Raw genomic sequence first — 18,350 nt, forward strand, 5'->3', positions numbered from 1 at the left:
GGGGCCTGTCCTGATCAACCCCCAGTCTTCTACTTTGCTGCAACTCTGCTGGCTTTCAAAGACCAGGTGTCTCTGAATGGGCACCATGGTTACAACGCTCTAGGGTATATGGGGATTCCATAACAACTTCTAAGTATTTTTCCTCCTTTTCCTCTCTGTGTCCCAGGATCTTAAGCTGACTCATTGCCTCTATATTCTGAGAGAATGCCCAAACTAGCTCTTGGGTTGGGATTGTGGGACGCACTAAACTCAGGCTGGCATGCCCTCACAGATGTGGCGATAGAATGATCTGCCACAATAGCATTCGTGTCAAGAGATGCAGTGCCACCCATGACATTCATTTTCTTTGTGATAGTGAAAGATGCCACTCAGCACAGAGGGACCACTCTGCTGTCGAATGACGGCATGGACTAGTGAGAACTTTGTAAGAGGCATTTCTTATAAAGGTAGTCACAAGGGGATCCATCATCATTTGGTCAGCTTGTCACAAAACAGCAAAGTTACCCAGAGCCTTGAACACATCAAGCAAGTACAGATGCAACACATACAAGCAAAGCTAATTTAATATGATTCCTAGCAAATTATTAAACTCCACAGTGGTGGGGCGAGGGATTGTAGGGGAGAGATTGAGAACAACAGTGAGAAATAGAGAGAGTGAGAGATGAGATATGCAAATGGTTTTTTTGTTTCCATTTTGAAGAGTCTGATCCCACCCAGGCAAAACTGAAATCCTGCCCAAATTGGCCAGAGGCCTGTGACAATGAGGACTGTATCTCAAAGCTGCAGCAATGACAGCTCCCGTCCTCATAAAAAAATGGGAGGCAGTTTATTATCAAAATACAAACACTAAAATACTTCCGACCATTTCGTTAGCAGCATGGTTCCCAATGCAACATTCCCTTTATCAATCAAGTTTACATCATGTGGCTTCAATTCGTTTGTCTTGCCAAGACTCTTAAGAGAGCAGGTGCAAAAAGAGGGAGAGAAGAGATCTTTCCTTTTAAGCGGCAGACAGTCTTTATAAGGAATTCTCTAGGGTTCTATTCTGAAGACTATTCCGTTTGATTTGGGGCACTTTTCAAATGGCCATTTGGCACTTTCTGTTTAGAGTCTTAGGCACAGTGTGACAGAGTCAGCTTGGTGAGCCCTTCCCCATGCATTCGGTACAGCAGCTGAAACTCGGCAGGCAGCTGGTGTGACTCCTGCCACTTGGTGGTAAATTTGGTCCCTTTTTTGTCATAATAATGGTATGGAAGATCTTCCCTTGTGTTGGGGTCAAATCCAAAAGGCCAAAATCCATACAAGTGGATCTCTTCACACATCGCTGACGCAAGGGTGTACATGAGAATACCTGTGCTCAGCCGTTTGGGTGACAAATGTTTGTTTTTCCAGTACCTGTGGAACAGTAAGTACATGTGGATTCAGAAGCCAGTGTTGGTTTCAGGCGAATAGGTCAACATGACTGGGCCAGGAGGTGGATTGGTACATGGATTTGCGTTTTTTAAAGTAGCATTTGCTTTGAATCTATCTTTTAGAACACCTCTGGGCAGGACCGGCTACATAATTTGTGAGACCCATTATGGGACGAAAATGCGGGCCCTTCTTCCAAAAATCACTGAGTTTCCAGAGGGTGATAGCAGGGCATTAAACCAAGTGCCAGCCCTCCTGAGCACAGCTCCTGTGTGACCGCACAGGTTATACATCACGCGACACCAGCCCCGCCTCTTGGCTGTGCTAAGGAGTGGTGGCCCTGACTCAGTGGTGACACCGCAGAAGGCCAGCAGCAATGGGAATGACTATGCTCCTGTGTCACCTTCTTATCCAAATCTAGAGGTTGGTTAAATGCTTCTTCTTTGGTCTGGAGAGATTGTGGGGCCTTATTTTTCTGTAGCTTCTTGTAAAAAAAAAAAAATCATATTCCCTGTTCCTTTGTTTTCTACCTAAGGGTTCCTAGGGGTTCCCTTCTTTAGCATGCCAGAACCCAAGAAAAGCATTTAAACACTTTCTGAATTTAAAAAAAAGCTAAATTATGGCTGTTTTTCCTTCCATATTGAAACAGTAGTTTGAAGCCTTCCTACCTATACTACCAAATATTCGAGACTGCTAGGGAGTGAGTGTGTGTGTGTGTGTGTGTGTGTGTGTGTGTGTGTGTGTGTATCATTTGCTGTGTAGGCAGAGTTAAACTGTTTATGAATCAGGTTTCCTCGGACTGTATTTCCTTTGAGTTTTCATTGAACCAATGTATTTGGTTCAAGCCTGAGTGGCTGTGAAGCATTATGGCTAACTCCGTGGCCTTTCTGAAAAGCTAGGGGCAGGGTAGGCCACACAGGCCAATTTCCTGAAGCTTCTAAGCACGTATAGTTCCTTCTTTACTACTTGAAAGCTTCACAGACCTTTCCCCATTCCGGTTGAAATGTAACAGTTTAGTCTTGGTTTTCTTACTAAGGAGTTAGAATGACTTCTGACAATTCCTTTGGTATGGCTGAAGTTAAGTAAAGTAAGGCAGGAGCAAAATGATGAGGTCAAAAGGCCACAGGAGGACAGGTTGGTGGGAGGCATGGCTTCTAATTCTGATTTTGCCCATTTGGGGCAGTGACATTGGGTGGTAAATAATTCCTTTTCTTTGTACCTCAGTTGACTCATCTTTAAACAAGAGTTGGGCTACCTAACCTCTCGAAAAGATGACCATACATCTTGGGAAGCTGGGATAGTCTCAGTTTTTGTCATCCTGTTGTTATTAATAGTACCCTCTTTCTCTTAAAGACAGAGCTCCAGTTTGGACTATATATTATGGTGTCACCCTACCTGTTAGATACATACTACTTTATTAGATGATGATTCCTCCTTCTATCAGAGGTAACCTAAACAAACATTAAGTTTGGTAGACTTCAGAGGACTACAGGATGGGAATAATATACTATGGGATAAACGTCTTTAGAATTCTCTGGTTACCTGTCCTCCCAGAACCCACTTTAACTTGTAGGACTATCCAGACAGTATGTTAGGACATGGAGGCTACTTGCTCAGGGGAAATTAGAGTTAAGGCAGTTTCCTCAGATGATTTTTAAAAAATCCTACAACTAATTTTGCTTTATAAAATGCCCTGGACTAGTGGCTCCCAATTTTGACTGCATATTAGAATCATCTAGGAGTTATTAAGAAAAACAGGTACTGGGTCCTTCCCCTCCCCCTGCCAGATAAATCACATTAGAATCCCTTGAAGTAGAGCCCAGGCAACAGTAGTTTTAAAAGTTCTCCAGGTGATTCTAATGTACAGCCAGCATTAAGACTCAACAGACTAGACAAAAATATTGCATTTCTGATCAATCTCTCTATCAAATTATGAGGGATAACAGCAAGCTCATAAAATATCTTTCACATGTTTTGGCACTGAAATCCCAAATTTTAAAGGCCAATTATGCAATTTATGCTTTCCTTAAGTGGTTTTCTAATCTTGGACATTGACAAAACACCCACATATAAAATCAAAAGGAACACTTTAAGTCAATTGCATCTTGACTTGGTTTGTCTGATTCAGCCATAGGCATGATTGGGACATAGCTCTCCATTAAAGACAATTCTTGATTTTTGATGATTTCCATGACTGCCTGTTACGCTTACCGCCAAGGGAGGGGACAGGGATTAGAGAGGGCAGACTGACGAAACACCAGTCCCCCCTCCCCCATATAGCACTTTGTTACCAGCTGGAAGTAGAGAGTAGGAGATTGAACTTCTTACTGAGAATGATTCATTCTTTCATTACAAAAACATAAGAGTTTGCCTCAAAGTTCTAAGCTAACCACAACAAGTAACTAATCAGATACCTCCCACCCCCAAGAGATTACAATATTGATTTGCCATCTGGTGGGGTAAGACTTAAAGGCAATAAAATATACACACCTGTTGACATGTTGCATTATATTTCCAGGCCAAGCCAATTGGACCTTTAACTGACCTCTGTGTTCAACAAAAAAGTCAACTAATGTCCTGGTAACAGTTGCTGAAGTGTGGAAGAAAAATGCAGGGATCCAAAGAATGGCCCCATCGAGCTTTTTTAAACTCAGGAAAAAGTTGTTACGGTCCTGAATGGTCAAAAGATTGTTGTAATATTTTTCCAGAATGCTGGGGTTGAAGGTGGTAAGGTTGGTTTTCCTTCCAACATCTCTTTGGAAAGCCTCCGTAGGGGCAAAATTGCAACGGAAAACAAAATCTGACTTATCTATTTCTTGTCCACACCGGCTCCCTGTCAGGATCCCACTATTTCCAACCACAGCACAAATATTAAAATGCTTATTCACAATGGGTGACACATCTGGAAGCAGTGATCGGAAGTTATTGCTAATAGAGAAAACATATTTATGGCTGGAATAATCATAGTGCATCAGTTGTCCGATCCGAACACTATTCTTGGTCAAAGAAAAATTTTTTATTACATCGACATGCTGAAGAATTTCTTGCCTAAAATGAAAAGAAATTCATTAAATGCATCCCATTCAAAAGAATTGATTTTCCATCTTATGTCTTATGCTGCCATTTCATTCAGACAAGAATCGTAGGCCCATTGTATCTAAGAAAGATTATACATTCATAATAATTGCGGTCATTGCGGGAAAGACTGCTTCAGAATCTACAGAGGTGTTAATTTCCCAATCAAGTTCTGGATGTAATCCTTCAAGGCTTATAAATGTTGTCACTTACAGTTTTAGCTGGCATTCTTTGGTTTTCTGCTCTATGTGAGAAGTGTATTTGATCAAGGAGGAGGCATGATCATAGGAGGTCAAACTATGTCAGAAAATACAGGGAGACAATTTACACAGGCTCCAAAGAGCTCACATTAATTCACAAACATTGGTGACTTAGAGTTTGTAACCAGGTACTGTTTGTTTGCTATTGGACTGCAGCGTTCAAGGAATATCAAATATCACTGGTATCCAAATAAGAGCCAAATAGATACGAGTCAGTATAATACTATCTATTATTGAAATATGGAAATGGTAACAATAGTGAATGTAGTTGCATATTTAATAGAAATGAGATGATAATCTCATTAAGGTCCTTTGAATAATGAAACAGGAATATTTTTATACTTGATTATATAGAAACACAATTTAGTTGGAAGAACTTAATCCTTAGAAAAAGAGGCTATCGTGAATCCTGAAAATGTGTGTACATTCTAAGAATTAGAGGATAAACAAGGCAAGGGTGATACTTAGCATTAATTTCAGGTTGCTCTCATGTTGAGCTTTAAGTAAAATGAAGTATTTCCTCTTAGAGTTTCAGCTATTTAAAATATTTATGAGAGAACAGTAACATGTTACTTTGCTACTAGATTCTCTAATTCTAAGAAATCACATTGTAAATTTCCTATGTCTTTTGCTTAAAAAAATAGGATTGAAACTAAATGCTTTGCATATCATCACTTTAACTGGAATTTTATCTAAAAAAACACTTCATTTGTCAAAATATAAAGCAACATAAACTGAATGCTTTAATCTAAAATTTCCAGAGTTACCCATACTGTTCTTTACAAGCTAGTCTTTACCTGTTATAAAGGTAAAGTAAATTTAAAATGATACTGGGAAAATTAATTAAAGTTTACCTAATAAGTGGATTGAAAGGAGGGAAGTTTTGAGAAGGAAATATTGTTCTCACTCGTCATTTGGGTCACATGGCCCAGTGTGGGAAGATAATTTTTACTATGTTAGAAATATGTCTTGGGAAAGGTATAATGTGTTCTACCATGAAAGTTTTCTGGTTTGTCTATAAAATTAATATTGGACTAAAAACCCAATAGTTTTCTGGTTTAGAATTTATCAATTATTGACATTGAACTAATTTCTAATTGAACAGTGTTTTAAAATTTTTATTCATAATCACATGACTATATCAGCTTTTCATGACACCATAGATATCTACTGAATTGGTTTTAATTCTGTCACTCAAAATAAAAAAGGGTGCAGTAACTAGAAATGCTATGACAAAACACAGCTCCCTAAATGAGTGGTAAAATGATCATTTGTAAAATAAATATTCACACCCCTAATGAATACACTAGATGGCTCACATTCCATTTAGTAGCATAATAATCCCACCAAAAAGGAAGGAGTAATGACTTATCAGGGGTTGCTAAGAGTAGACCAGAATCACTCAGGATAATAAATTTGAATAAATCTCATCCTTCTTCCCCACCTCACGCACACACACACACACACACACACACACACACACACACACACACAAACTCCCTCATGTATAAACCAGGCTGTAACAAGACAACAACCTGTAAAAATGATGTGGGGTAGCTTTTACAATGTATTAAGGGCTGTAAAGGTTTAATGAAAACAAATAGGCAAAACCAGAACAAAACCATACTTAAATACCTGCATATATTTGGGCCAAGATTTTGACTAGTAATTGATAAAGGCAGATTATAGTATTTTCTGTGTGTTTCAGTGTGAGACAATTCTATTTTATTTCATTTTTAAACATTTTTCTCAGTGGAGAATGAAAATGCATTATTAGATGGTCTTTATGCAATTGTTTTTTTTTTTTTTTTTTTTTTTTTTTTTTTAGTAGATGGCTTTGGCAGTGTTACCCATGCATGTTAACTATAAATCATTGTGCTCAATTATGCCCCAGTTAGGGAGCATATTGGAAATATCTTTTTCCCTCCCATTCAAATTGGTCTTCTTGATGTTTTCCTTTTTTTTTTTATGAGAGGGCACTACATACATAAAAAAGAGTTACCAATCAGCCTTTGTGCAGTCAGGCCTAGAAGACAATGCAAATAACACCTCCGGTGGGGGATAGATTTTTGTTGTTTTGGAGTATTTTGTTTTGTTTTGTTTTGTTTGAACTCCAGAATTCAAAAACACCTTTCGGATCTTTTCCCCCTATCCTACCTTTGATGTAAAAACGCTGTCCGATTAAATGTCCACTTAGAAGGTTTCTCTTGGAGTTCGTGGGTCAGAGAATTCGTAATGGGCACAAATGACGGATCTAGAAACTTCAGCGCAAATTGTGACCTGGAGAGGAGCATGAGTACACAGACAAACGTGCTGGCCTCAGCTGGGGGAAGCCAACGTAGCCATTAAAGTCCAGGCGGCTGGGGGCGGCGCGCGCGTGTGGGGTGAGGGGTGCACCTGGCACACGCACTGGCTCCATCCCGCCCCAGAGCCCCTCTCATTTGGCCCACTCCCTGCTCCCACACACACCCGGGGGGAAGAAGGAAAAGTAGGGAAATCCGCCTCCATTGTCCATCCCTCCGGGTGCGGGAGAGACCATAAAATGGCCGTCTCGCGGAGAGCAGGGCGGGAGCCCGGCGCACTGCTGGAGCCAGATGCGCCGTGAGGACCAAGGAGTCAGCACCGCGGACAGCGGCCGCGCCTCCGCTATTCCGACCCGCGACGCCCCGGCTGTCCGGGTGAATTGATTTTTGGAGAAAGGGCAGAGGAAACCGGAGTCCCAGGGGAAGACTGGGGGTGGCTCCTGCCTTAACCTCTTACTTCCCGAGCCGAGTCTGATTTCACTCCCTGTCCCCTAACTGGGGACCCCGGAGGCCGCAGGGCAGCTCCACTCTTCTGCCCAGGTGGGGCTTCTCTACGTTCCGCACCTCTGGCCCGCTTGGACCACAGCTTGCAGTTTGTATTTGCCACCTGGCCCTCGGGAGGTCCTCCTGGAAGAGCCCTGAGGGTCACAGGTAGAGGCAGGGGTTCCCGAGGAGCTGCGCCAAGCTGCGCCTGGCCCCTTCCCTGTCCAGCCCTCTCGCCCGGCGGCGACTTGGACCAGGGGCGAGGGTAGGCGGCCCTTAGGAGGCTCGCTTCCCGCATAGGGCGGAGGAATTGCAGAAATCCCGGAAAGGGGGCGGGGGGCGGTGGTGGCAGCAGTAGGGAAAGGATCGAGGTAAAATACCCCAGGGGCTTCAGAACAGACCCGCGCATCATTTGATGGGGTGGGGCGTGACGGAGAGGAGTGAGCACAGCGCTCGGGGAGTCCGGCGCCTGCGCCATTAAATCGCCCTGGACCGCCCGGAGCCCGGCCGCGGAGTCTGCGGACGCCGCACCGGGAAGGCGCTCACCTCACGCACATCCATCTCCCGGTTCACCGCCCCCTCCCACACACACTCATTGCCTCTCCCTCCATCATCATTCTCCTTAAACCCTCCCCCCATTTTTGAAATGGGGGAAGGGATGCAGAGGAAGAATACGAGAAATGCAATCACATTGATTAGGACAACGGCTTTTAGGGGCTTCGGTTCAAATAAATAAAGGAAGGGGGAAGGGAGAATCAGAAAGAGGAGTGGAAGGACCACGCAGTCATCTTGCCCAAAGTGTCTCCGAGAAGCCAAACACCCCCGTGGGGGCGCGCCCCCCCCCAATAAACCAGATACCGGAGGGCGCTCAATAGAGAGAGGCCCGCACTCACCGGAATCCCGCGTGGAACATGTACATTCGGGGCGCCCCCGGGTTGGCGTACTTGGGAGTGGTGAAGATGTTCTCCTTTTTCAGGGACACGTAGCTGATGAGCGATAAAATCAGCAGGGCGACGCTGAGCATGACCAGTCCCAGCACACTGGCGACCCGGGCCATTTTGCAATTTCTCATCCCGGGCTGGGCTGGGATCAAGGGAAGCAGGGAAATCGGTCCATTGAGCGGCCAGCAGCTCGCTGGCGTGTCAGTGTGTGAGTGTGTGTGTGTTCGCCCGCGCGTGTCAGCGTGTGTGGCGGGGGAGGGGGACCGGGCAGGGGAGCCGCGGAGGCCCGGGAGGTGGGGAAGGGCAGGAGCCCCAGAGAGAAGCCGACCCCCAAGGCAGGGCCGAGCGGGGCCAGGAGGCTGGGCAGGAAGATGGAGGGCCTGCGCGGCGGCGTGGCGATGGAACGCGCCGCGCTGTGCGTCCCCGGCCGCCGGCTGAGGCTCCCCCGCGCGTTTCCAGCTAGGCTGCCATCTCCTCCGCCGCCTGTAAGATAAATGTGATTGGAATAACGTTACAGTTCGATCTAAGCACAGGATTTAATTAATGAACTCTAATCTCCCAAATAAGCGGGGGGAGGGGCCGGAGAGGGGAGGGGGAAAGAGGGGTGGCAGAGGGAGGGGAATCGAGGCTGGAAGGCTGCCGCCCACGTCAGTGGGCTTCCCGGCTGAGGGTTCGCGCGGGGAGGTGGCTGGGGCGACACAGAAGCCCAAACTTGGTTAAACGGACCGTTCGTTACTTTATAAATATGATGCAGGATAGGGTGATAACCAACTGGATTTGCTGCCTTGGAGGTTACACACCAACTGCGTGCTTCTCCTAGATGCAGGGAGAGTAGTTTTAGGAAGATAGACATTTAAAAGCTTCTCTCCTCACCACTGAGGCACCACCCTGAGCCCCACGGGGTAGCATGCGTCCTAGCACCCCAGCGCCCCCGCAAAGAAGCCCTGGGAGCAGCTGGCCCAGTTTGGCTTGTGAGCGCTTAAAACCTCCCTAGAAATTTCCAGAACCTCTCCCCTATCCGCTTCCTTTGCCCACCGCATACATTGCTTCTCTCTGAAAGGTGGGCAGTGCCTAGCACAGCGGTGAGGTGAGCTGGGGGGGGGGGGGGCTCGTTTCTCCCTCCCTGTCGGTGTCTCAGCACATGGCAGGTGGTCAGCTAGGCTGTGTTCCTGAGTTGACCGGAAGCAATTCCCCCTGATTGAACTCTTCATTGCCCACTTTCCTGATCCGTCCCTGGGGCCAGGTCTTGGGGATGGGCCACCTAACTTAGTCCTGCTTGGTCCAGAAGCATTTACAAACTACTTTATAAATACATGGAACTCACCTTTGAAGGAGTCCAAGAACCAGGTAAGAGTGGCTGCCTCTGAGGGTGGAAGGAAAGCTCACTGCCTAACGTTTTATATTGCGTGACCTTCCATTTATTTTAGAATATTCATATGTTGCCCGTTATAACATTCATTGGAAATAAAAATTAATCCATTTTCAGTGAGGCTGCTGGACACTCAGAGGCAACCCACCTATTTCTTTAGCTCTGTTCTTTGCAATCAACTTGTGGCTTCTTCCAGCCTAGTCTCACCCTTGGACTGGCCCTCCCAGCTTATTGGACTGGCCAATAAGCACTAATGAAAGAAGCTGAGGTGAGAAATTGTCCTCTGAGAACCTTTTCCAATAAAGCAAATTGACACTTTCTGAAGTTTTTATGATTTCTTTCTCTCCTGAACTTCTTGCCTTATGGACTTTGGTGGGCCTGATGATACATCTGTCTGTGGACCTCACATTCCTTAAAGGGGTGAACCCCTGGACTGTTAACTCCTGCAGAGCCAGGGGCCATGTCTTCTTCCCCGCTGTTTGCACATACTGTCTGGCAATTGTCCCATGTAGAGGGTATGCTTAATAAATGTTTGAGAACTGAGTGAGGTCCCTTGGAAAGACATCTTTGTCTGGTTGTGGACAGAGGCATGCAAAATGCAAGTGTCTGTTTCCAGTGAATGACAAGGGGAGTTGTTCAGTTTGTACCCACTGAAGACATTTTGTACCAAAATCTAAAAAGGTGGGCCAAGAAGACACAAATAATCTTCTTTTTCTCATGGGGCTTACATTATTTAAAAAACGTTAGAAAGGCCTGCACATCTATATGATGAATACTGGAATGATATTTTTTGAATAATTACTATGGTTTCTTTTAAAGGGAAGACCATATGAATCTAGCGTAAAATGCCAAAAGGCGTAAGATCGTGTCTTAGAGAGCTATCTAAGAATTACACATGGTGGAATAACTCTTCTTGAACACGGAGTCAGGGGAACATGCTACAGAGCTCAGAGTAATGGTTACACTTTCAGGCTCTGAAGCCAGCAGACCTCACTTCAATTGCTTACTCTGGTACCCACAGCTATGTGACCTTGGGTAAGTTATCAGCCTCTCTGTGTCCCAGGCTCCTCACCTGCAGAACCAGGAATTGGGGGAAGATTACACAAGACATGTAAAGGCCTTGGCAGAGCTCTGGGTCTTTATTAAGCTGTCAATAAATATGAGCTGAACAGCTTGCACAAGCTTTCAGTGTCTTTCTCTGGCCCCATAAACGACCCACGACACAGTGCATGGGGAAGGGATGTACTTGGTGAGGCATTTTCCTACAGAAAATGGCAAGGATCAAGAAGCTCTTTGGTTTTCTTTATAAAGGAACATAACAGGCTTTCCTGGGACATATGATACAGACTCATTCCACCTGGATTTAAAAATTGATATATTGCTTATGTTTAGCATACCTTTGTGAACTTTCCGAAGGAAGTCCTAGGAGGATGATCCCCAGATTGCATACGGGTCACTGAAAGTCATATGATGTAAAGGAACCAACTTAGCCAGAAAAGAAACCAGCAGGCGGGAATCCTGTGCCAGGCCTAGAGGTGGAAATGACAATTACCAGCGGGAAAATTTCTGGGGATGGGACTTCACAGAGTGACTACAGTACTAGATATGGGATTTTTTTCAAGCCTGGGATGATAGCTACTTAAATTAAAAAAATAATGAGGACATTTTTGTAGACTATCACCTAACAAATTTCATTAGAAATGAGATCTATCTGGAAGAACAGGAGGGTGAAAACAAGAAATACAGAAATGAAAGACCTCTCTGACTTCTGTTTCCTAGGGGAGCTGTTATTTTGGACACAAGTATTTCCCTCTCCTACCTCCGTGAGTGCGCACCTTTTGCAAACATGTCTCTGGGGCCCTGTCTAGGTCCTCACCAACTCATACCTACCAAGAGTAGCTTCCAGGCATTTTGGATGGGAAACCTGGGAAGGATGATGTCTTTTGTAAGAAAGAGCTTCATTCATTTCTTTATTTCTGTTTTCTTTTTTTTTTTTTTATTTTTTTTTTCAACGTTTATTTATTTTTGGGACAGAGAGAGACAGAGCATGAACGGGGGAGGGGCAGAGAGAGAGGCAGACACAGAATCGGAAACAGGCTCCAGGCTCCGAGCCATCAGCCCAGAGCCTGACGCGGGGCTCGAACTCACGGACCGTGAGATCGTGACCTGGCTGAAGTCGGACGCTTAACCGACTGCGCCACCCAGGCGCCCCTATTTCTGTTTTCTTTCATCAATTCATTAAATAAAATGTGTTGGTTATCAGACACCTGGCCGGACAGATAAAGGGTTATAAAATCGTCCTTGACCTCCTAATGCTTATGGTCTTGTGGGAGAGAGATCAGGCAGCATAATGGCAGTATCGTGTGAGTGGGCACTCGGGTGGCTCCATGGAGTAGGTGTCCTGCCAGTACTATGGAGAGCTTGACAACAGAGGGCTGATGGGAGAGGCAGAGAATAAACTGTGACAGGTTGTCAGGGTTCTTCGTGGAGGGCAACATCTGAGCTGGGCTTTAAAGTATGAGTATGATTCATTAGGTAAAGAGGTTAAAAAAGGACATTCCAAGTAGAGGGGTGAGGAGGAGGTAGGGAAGATTAATTATGGTGGGCTTGACTAGCAACTAGAGATGTGAGGTGACTGCCACAAAAGAAGAGCCCCGAAAGGGAGTGAGGGCCAGACTGGATGACGTGCTAAGGACTTGGCTGTGTCCTTGGCAGCTCCACTCACAAGTGCCCAGCGTTTAAGAGAGGAATGGCTCAATCTAATTGGCACTGACCAGTGCAGGAGCAGCTGGAGGCAGGCCCATGGGGAGATGGGAACAGCAGCTGCTCATGTGGACATCAGCTGATACATTCTGTCCATGTGCCAGAAGCACCAGGGTGCCTTAATTTATCAATGAACCAATTGACCATTTTCTGTTATAGACACTCACTCCTGAGCAAGGCACCAGGGAGTTGACTTTTGGAAGGGCAAGTGACCCCTCCTGGATGACATGGAGATCATAGTCCAGGGAGCTCGGGGACAGTCCACTGGGAAACTGCTCTTTGGCCACATGTGACCGGAGTTCTTTCTGCACATTATTGCTTGACTTCTTAGTTCCTAGTGGGTCTCACAGTGGCCACAGGGGAAAGATTTGGGGACTCTGGAGGTTTCTACCTCTTATTTCCCCTTAAAAGATAAATACTTTATGAGCTCAGGGGTGGGAAAGCCACTATAGTCAAAGAAAGCTTCTCAAAAGCCCTCAGATGGGACTGACACTAGAAAGATGCATGGGGATTTCCAGAGGCAGAGATGGCAGGAGAGGGCAGGGCAGGGCCAACCAGGCTGAACAAAGATGTGGAGGAAGAAGAGGGAAAGGCATGTTGGGGCCAGCGAATAGATAAGCCCACTTGGAGTAAAGTGAAAACAGCCAAGATGTAGAGCGCACTTCTTATGTACCAGGAGTCTTTTATACCTAATCTGTAATCTTCACCCAGATCTGCAGAGGAAGGTATAATTATTTTCACTGCATAGTTGAAGAAACTGATGGACATGATCTTGCTCAAGACAAATCCTCTTTGACTCTAAAGCCCACCCTACCCACTATTCCAAACTGCTTGGAAGTGGTTCCTGAGACAGAGTTGGAAATGTGTGCAGCCCTGGGAAATCTGAAAGCATCATTCTTTGAGAGTGAGAATCAGTTAATACTGATGAGGAGGGGGAGGAGAAGAAGGGGGAGGGAGATGATGTCATATAACATTCATTGCACACCTACTATGTTTTGGGTATTGCCCTAGGCATTTTAACAACTGATCTCATTTAATCTCTATTCCATCCCTATGAGGATGGAGAGAGAATGAAGAAACTGAGGCCCAGAGAGGTTAATAACTTGCTCAGGTCACACAACTAGTGTGTTCCAGAAGAAGATTGGACTCTATTGGTATTCCAGAGCTCAGAGGAAGAAGGGTTTTAACTCTCTCTCTCTTGGCCATTGTATCTCAGGGTCACTAAGGAAGAGAGTACGTAGCCTCTTTGAAAAAACCATTTAATCATAAAGGTGCAGTGCCAGAGCAACAAGGAAACAACCCGAATGATTCATCTGAGGACCAGTGGCTACTCTGGGGCTGGAGGAAGGTTGGGTAAGGTTGGAGCCTGGGGACACAGTGCCAGCCATCCTGTGGGGTTAGCCAGGAGACAGCATCTTACTTTCATTGTATCCTTGAGTGCCAGCACACCAATCAGCACAACTAATGCTCAGTTTGGAAAGAAGGCAGGGAACTTCTCTGCTGTACAGAATACCCGAAGTCCAGAGTAGGGAGAAGTTTGGTCTCTGGTACAGATTGCAGAGAAAGATGATATACCTCAACTAGGGTAGATGAGTTAAATTACCTATTGAAGAGACCATGTTTAATGAGGTTAAGTAGTTAGATCAAGCTAGACTGATATTAATACATGAACATAGTACAAAATATAAAGCACGCGAGGGATGCAGTGGGAACAGTAAAACTCCCTCCTCCCACCTTATCTCCTTAGAGACAGCCACTGTTGCCGTCCGGAGATGCTCTATGCATTCAAAAGCATGTGAGTATTAATTTTTAAACGTAAATGCTGAGACCAGTTTAAAATGATATTTATTTCATGGCTTTTGTCTGCATTTTACAAAAGACATTTTGCATAAAATTTTAACATTTCAGATGTTTGCAATGATTACCTTTTCTAGAAGCTGAGGAATTACTCATTTTGCGCCTACAGACGAATGCTTCTCTTAAAGCTCAGTGAAGCGGCTCTATGTGAAAGGAATATAAGAACTTCAAATAGCCCTTTCTTCATTGAATAAATAAAATATATTTGGAAAGCCGTCTTAAGACTTTTTGTGATCCAGTCCCTAGGAAATGGTTTGGAAGGAGCTGTTATGTTCAATTGTGTTAATCTCCTGGGTCCTTGCATAGAATTTCCACCTTTTAAATGTTTTCAGCGATTACCTCTTCTAGAAGCTCAGGTATTATACTTGAGAAGCGACTTGAAAAATAATCTTACAGTTAACTTTTAAGCTATTCTTATGTCTATTGTGTGTTTTTATTGCACTCACTGTGGGCATAAGAAATCACCCACGGTTAGAGCCGCCACAGTAACATTGCTGGCATACCATTAGGGGAGGTGTTTTAAAAAGAAATCTAATTTTAGCCTTCATCTTGAGTTTTGGGGCAGTTTTTGTTCCTTATGCTTCTAAAACTGTAATTGTCAACAGCCTATCTTTGAGAGCAGGAGAAAAAAACACTGTTTTGTTTGTACATTATTATAACAAAAGCTGGTAAAAATTTCCCTGTAATTATTAAAAATGCACGACTACTTGCTGATTTATTGATAGGTGCGGCTTCCACAGAGGAAATGGTAGGGATTGTTGATGGATGGATTTCTAAGTACCCTCCTCTCTCAGTTCTGGACCCCTAGTCCCAATTATAAGCACACACCCCTAGCTGAGATTTCTTATTTTATGTTCATAGGAAATTCACAGAGATAAGAGGTTGCTGGACTTCTCGATATTGAAAAATCCAGTCTCAGTAGGGGCAGTGGGGGAGGAGACTGAGCTACAACATGTTTTATATTACGGACATGTATGTTCTATATCAAGTCATGTTTATAGTAATGCTATGTGATAGCATTTTTATTTTTTTCCATAGTTATGGGAAAGAGCGACTCTGAGAGGTTAAATAACTTGGCCAAGTTCACAGCAGCTTTTTTTTTTAAATGGGATTTTAATATAGGACTGAATGACTGGATGGTTATGCCCCTTTTCACCAAACCTTGTTGCCTCCCATGCTAGAAGCTTAGGGTTTGTGCACTGGGACATGAAAAATTTTACTTTGAAGTGGATATTTCTCATTTAAAAAAGAGCCAAGGATGTGGTACCCATTTTGGCTTTGGTGCCCCTTTCTCCTCACGGTTAGCTTTTTACCAGAACGTTTGAATACAAGGGAAGTGACTTCTCAATGGATGAGACGATCAATAGAGACCTACAAAGAATCTCTTATCTCTTTGTTTCAAAATTCTATGTTGTTCTGTAGTTTTAGAGTTTTACTTGCAAAAGGGTTTAAGTTCTGTTGGGGGTGGTGTAACATGAAGGAACGTCTGGGTGTCTGTACTTTTGTTTTCAGGAAGGCAGTTTTGAAGTAAGACGATCTGCAGGTGAAGGAGGTTGGCGGAGAGTATCTCCGAGGAGTTGCAAGAGGATCAAGAATGTAATTAGCACCTTCTCCCTAATAGCATCTGGAATAGAAGGAGTCAGAGCAGGCTTAGAGGTGAGAGCAGGTAACTGATCTTTCACAGGCTATCTCTGATGCCTGCACCAGCTACCCGACACCTGGCTTAATTCCTAGGTAGGAGTTTGCCTATCTTTTTGTTCTTGCTCTGAGTTCAACTTGCTTAGTAGAAAAAAAAAAAAGCCCTCAACATTATGTATGCTGTTTCCTTGACAAAGAATTATATGTCTTGCATTTTTACTGAAGGAAAATGTCAAGCGAAAGCGAGTAGACAGCGTATTATAAAACTGCTCTTCACGTCTGTCATCTGTGATTAAAGAAAGTCCCCCTGTTGGACGTTAGTCACCACAAAGAGGTATCGCTGCTCCCCCGGGGGCAGGTGCTACCTCAAGGGCAGTCAGAGAGTGGAAGATGGAGAGTGTTGCTTCATTTCTTGGAGACCAGACATGACATCCCATAGAGATAGGCATATTCAGGACCTGAAGTAGACCCCAAGGTGGTCACTGAATTCTGCTGTTGGTTTTGGCTCGGCTCTTGGATAATCTTTCCCCATCTGCCAGGGGAATTAGGCTTTTCTGATCCTGCAGCATTGCCTGCTAGCACAGATGTCTCTCCACCTCTCCTCTGCCTTCCCCGTTCTCTTTAACAAGTAGGATTGACAACTAAATGGAAACCTTATAACATTAAACTTACTTTTTAATCTCTACAGCAGCATGCTTAACTCTTGAGTTTTATGTTGGCTGGCTGTGTGATTTAGCAATATTAGGTAGGATTTGCAAGACTGTGGAAACTGCATCTATTATAGGTCCTGTGCAAGGCTAGCTGTGCAAAAGTGAGAGTTGCAAACAGCCTCAGACCTTTAGATAGTGGCTGTGAGCACTTATCAAAGGATGCTTTCTTTGTGAGCTCAGTGGAAAGGGATGCTGGATCCACGTAGGTCTTTATAGTTGATAATCACTATCTTTAGGGCCATCTTTGGGGAAAAAAACTGACAACCATATAAATCTTACATTTTTTATAGCACTTCAATCTTTTTTCAAAGTACTCTCACATCTATTATCCCATCTTGACCTCCCAAGGAAACTGTGAGTTGGGCACAGCAAGTATTTCTATCCTGATTTCACAGATAAGACACAAGGAGGTTAAATCACACAGACAGGCAGGAGGAGACTGAAGCTAAACATCCATGTCTGATGTTAAGACTGCTAGTTCCTCTACCCTCTTTTTTTTCCCTCTGCAATCTAGCTTCTACTGCTGATATTGCTTTATTTAAAGCAATGTTTCTCACCTCTACCTGTTTATTTCAGTCACCTGAACAACGGAAAATTAATTCCGGGGCCCAGGTTCACCCCAAACCAATTAAATCAGGATTTTGCAGGTAGTTCCCAGGCATCTGTGTGTCTTAAAGCTCTTCAGGTGATTCTGATGCACAGTTAGGATCAAAAACCATTGTTAGAAGCTGACCAATGGCAACGCTCATGTCAAATTCAGTGTTTTCTTTTTTTTTTTTTTTTCTTCACTACTAGCCTGGACCAATTGGACATTAATTTCTTCTTTAAACTCACTCCTTTCTGGCTTTAATGAAATGACACTCTCCTGGTTTCCTCTTCTTCTCTAGTGACACCCTTTTATTTTCTTATTTTCTTCTTCACCTTCTTTGTTTTGTCTTCCCAACTTACATGACTTTGACTTTGCTCTTTTCTCTGCATGGTTACACAGGGTTCAGAGGAATAGTGTATGGGAGGGTTGTGCAAGGGGTCATTTATTTGCAAGGGCTTGGATGTTAGAACATAAGCCATATAAGAGCAGAGCCTTTATTCCAATCACTGCTACCATTCTAGAACCCAGGACCATTCTAGAACCTAGGACAGACACATGCTCACTAGCTTGATGAATGGACCTACTTGACTGAATCTCGGATCTGGGTATGCAGTTCGGACTTGCATTCAAGTCTTGCCCCTCTAATGCCCTCTCTTGGATGTGCCACCATCTTCTTAAACCAAACCGGTTCAAAACTAAGCACATCTTCCTTCCTTCTACAAAATAGCTCTTTAAAATGCTTGCTACCCACATCACTGCTTCCAACAGTCTCATCCTTCCAGTCCTGGATCATCTTTCTCCTTGACCCAGACCTACATCATGGTCTCCCCATTTGGCTGACACTGCCTTGACCATGGCCTCTGGTGGAGAAAGAGTGCTAGGCTGTGCCCAGGGCACTGACTGGACCAGGAGTGGGTCCATCCATCCATTGGCCAGTTGCTCATATGGTAAC

General features: G+C 44.3%; 1 protein-coding gene and 1 long non-coding RNA gene across 3 annotated transcripts in view; one reads left to right on the top strand and one right to left on the bottom strand.

Moving 5' to 3' along the window:
• Positions 1-18,350, top strand: part of LOC121032890 (uncharacterized) — a 253,659-nt gene that overhangs the window by 58,277 nt on the left and 177,032 nt on the right. The gene's annotated exons all lie outside the window — the stretch shown is intronic.
• ST8SIA3 (ST8 alpha-N-acetyl-neuraminide alpha-2,8-sialyltransferase 3) lies at positions 546-9,015 on the bottom strand. Of its 2 annotated transcripts, none has more exons than XM_040478717.1 (4): positions 8,425-9,015; positions 6,903-7,025; positions 3,901-4,458; positions 546-1,395 (listed from the first exon to the last, which is right to left on the bottom strand). In XM_040478717.1, exons 1-4 carry the CDS (start codon positions 8,601-8,603, stop codon positions 1,113-1,115), a joined length of 1,143 nt encoding a protein of 380 aa, XP_040334651.1. In that variant the 5' UTR covers positions 8,604-9,015; the 3' UTR covers positions 546-1,112. The 2 variants fall into 2 exon arrangements, with proteins under 2 accessions (XP_040334651.1, XP_040334652.1); XM_040478718.1 differs by having other exon boundaries at positions 6,903-7,068; positions 8,425-8,527.

This window comes from Herpailurus yagouaroundi, unplaced genomic scaffold, assembly GCF_014898765.1.
Source record: "Herpailurus yagouaroundi ecotype Mexico unplaced genomic scaffold, PumYag 142, whole genome shotgun sequence".
Lineage (NCBI taxonomy): Eukaryota > Metazoa > Chordata > Mammalia > Carnivora > Felidae > Herpailurus > Herpailurus yagouaroundi.

Excerpts from the sequence above, each read along its gene's own strand:
- ST8SIA3 (XM_040478717.1), bottom strand. The coding sequence starts at position 8,603 with ATGAGAAATTGCAAAATGGCCCGGGTCGCCAGTGTGCTGGGACTGGTC. Across the intron at positions 7,026-8,424 it reads ATGTTCCACGCGGGATTCCG|GTCACAATTTGCGCTGAAGT; the intron begins GTGAGTGCGGGC and ends GCTCCTCTCCAG. Across the intron at positions 4,459-6,902 it reads ACAGCGTTTTTACATCAAAG|GCAAGAAATTCTTCAGCATG; the intron begins GTAGGATAGGGG and ends TTTTCATTTTAG.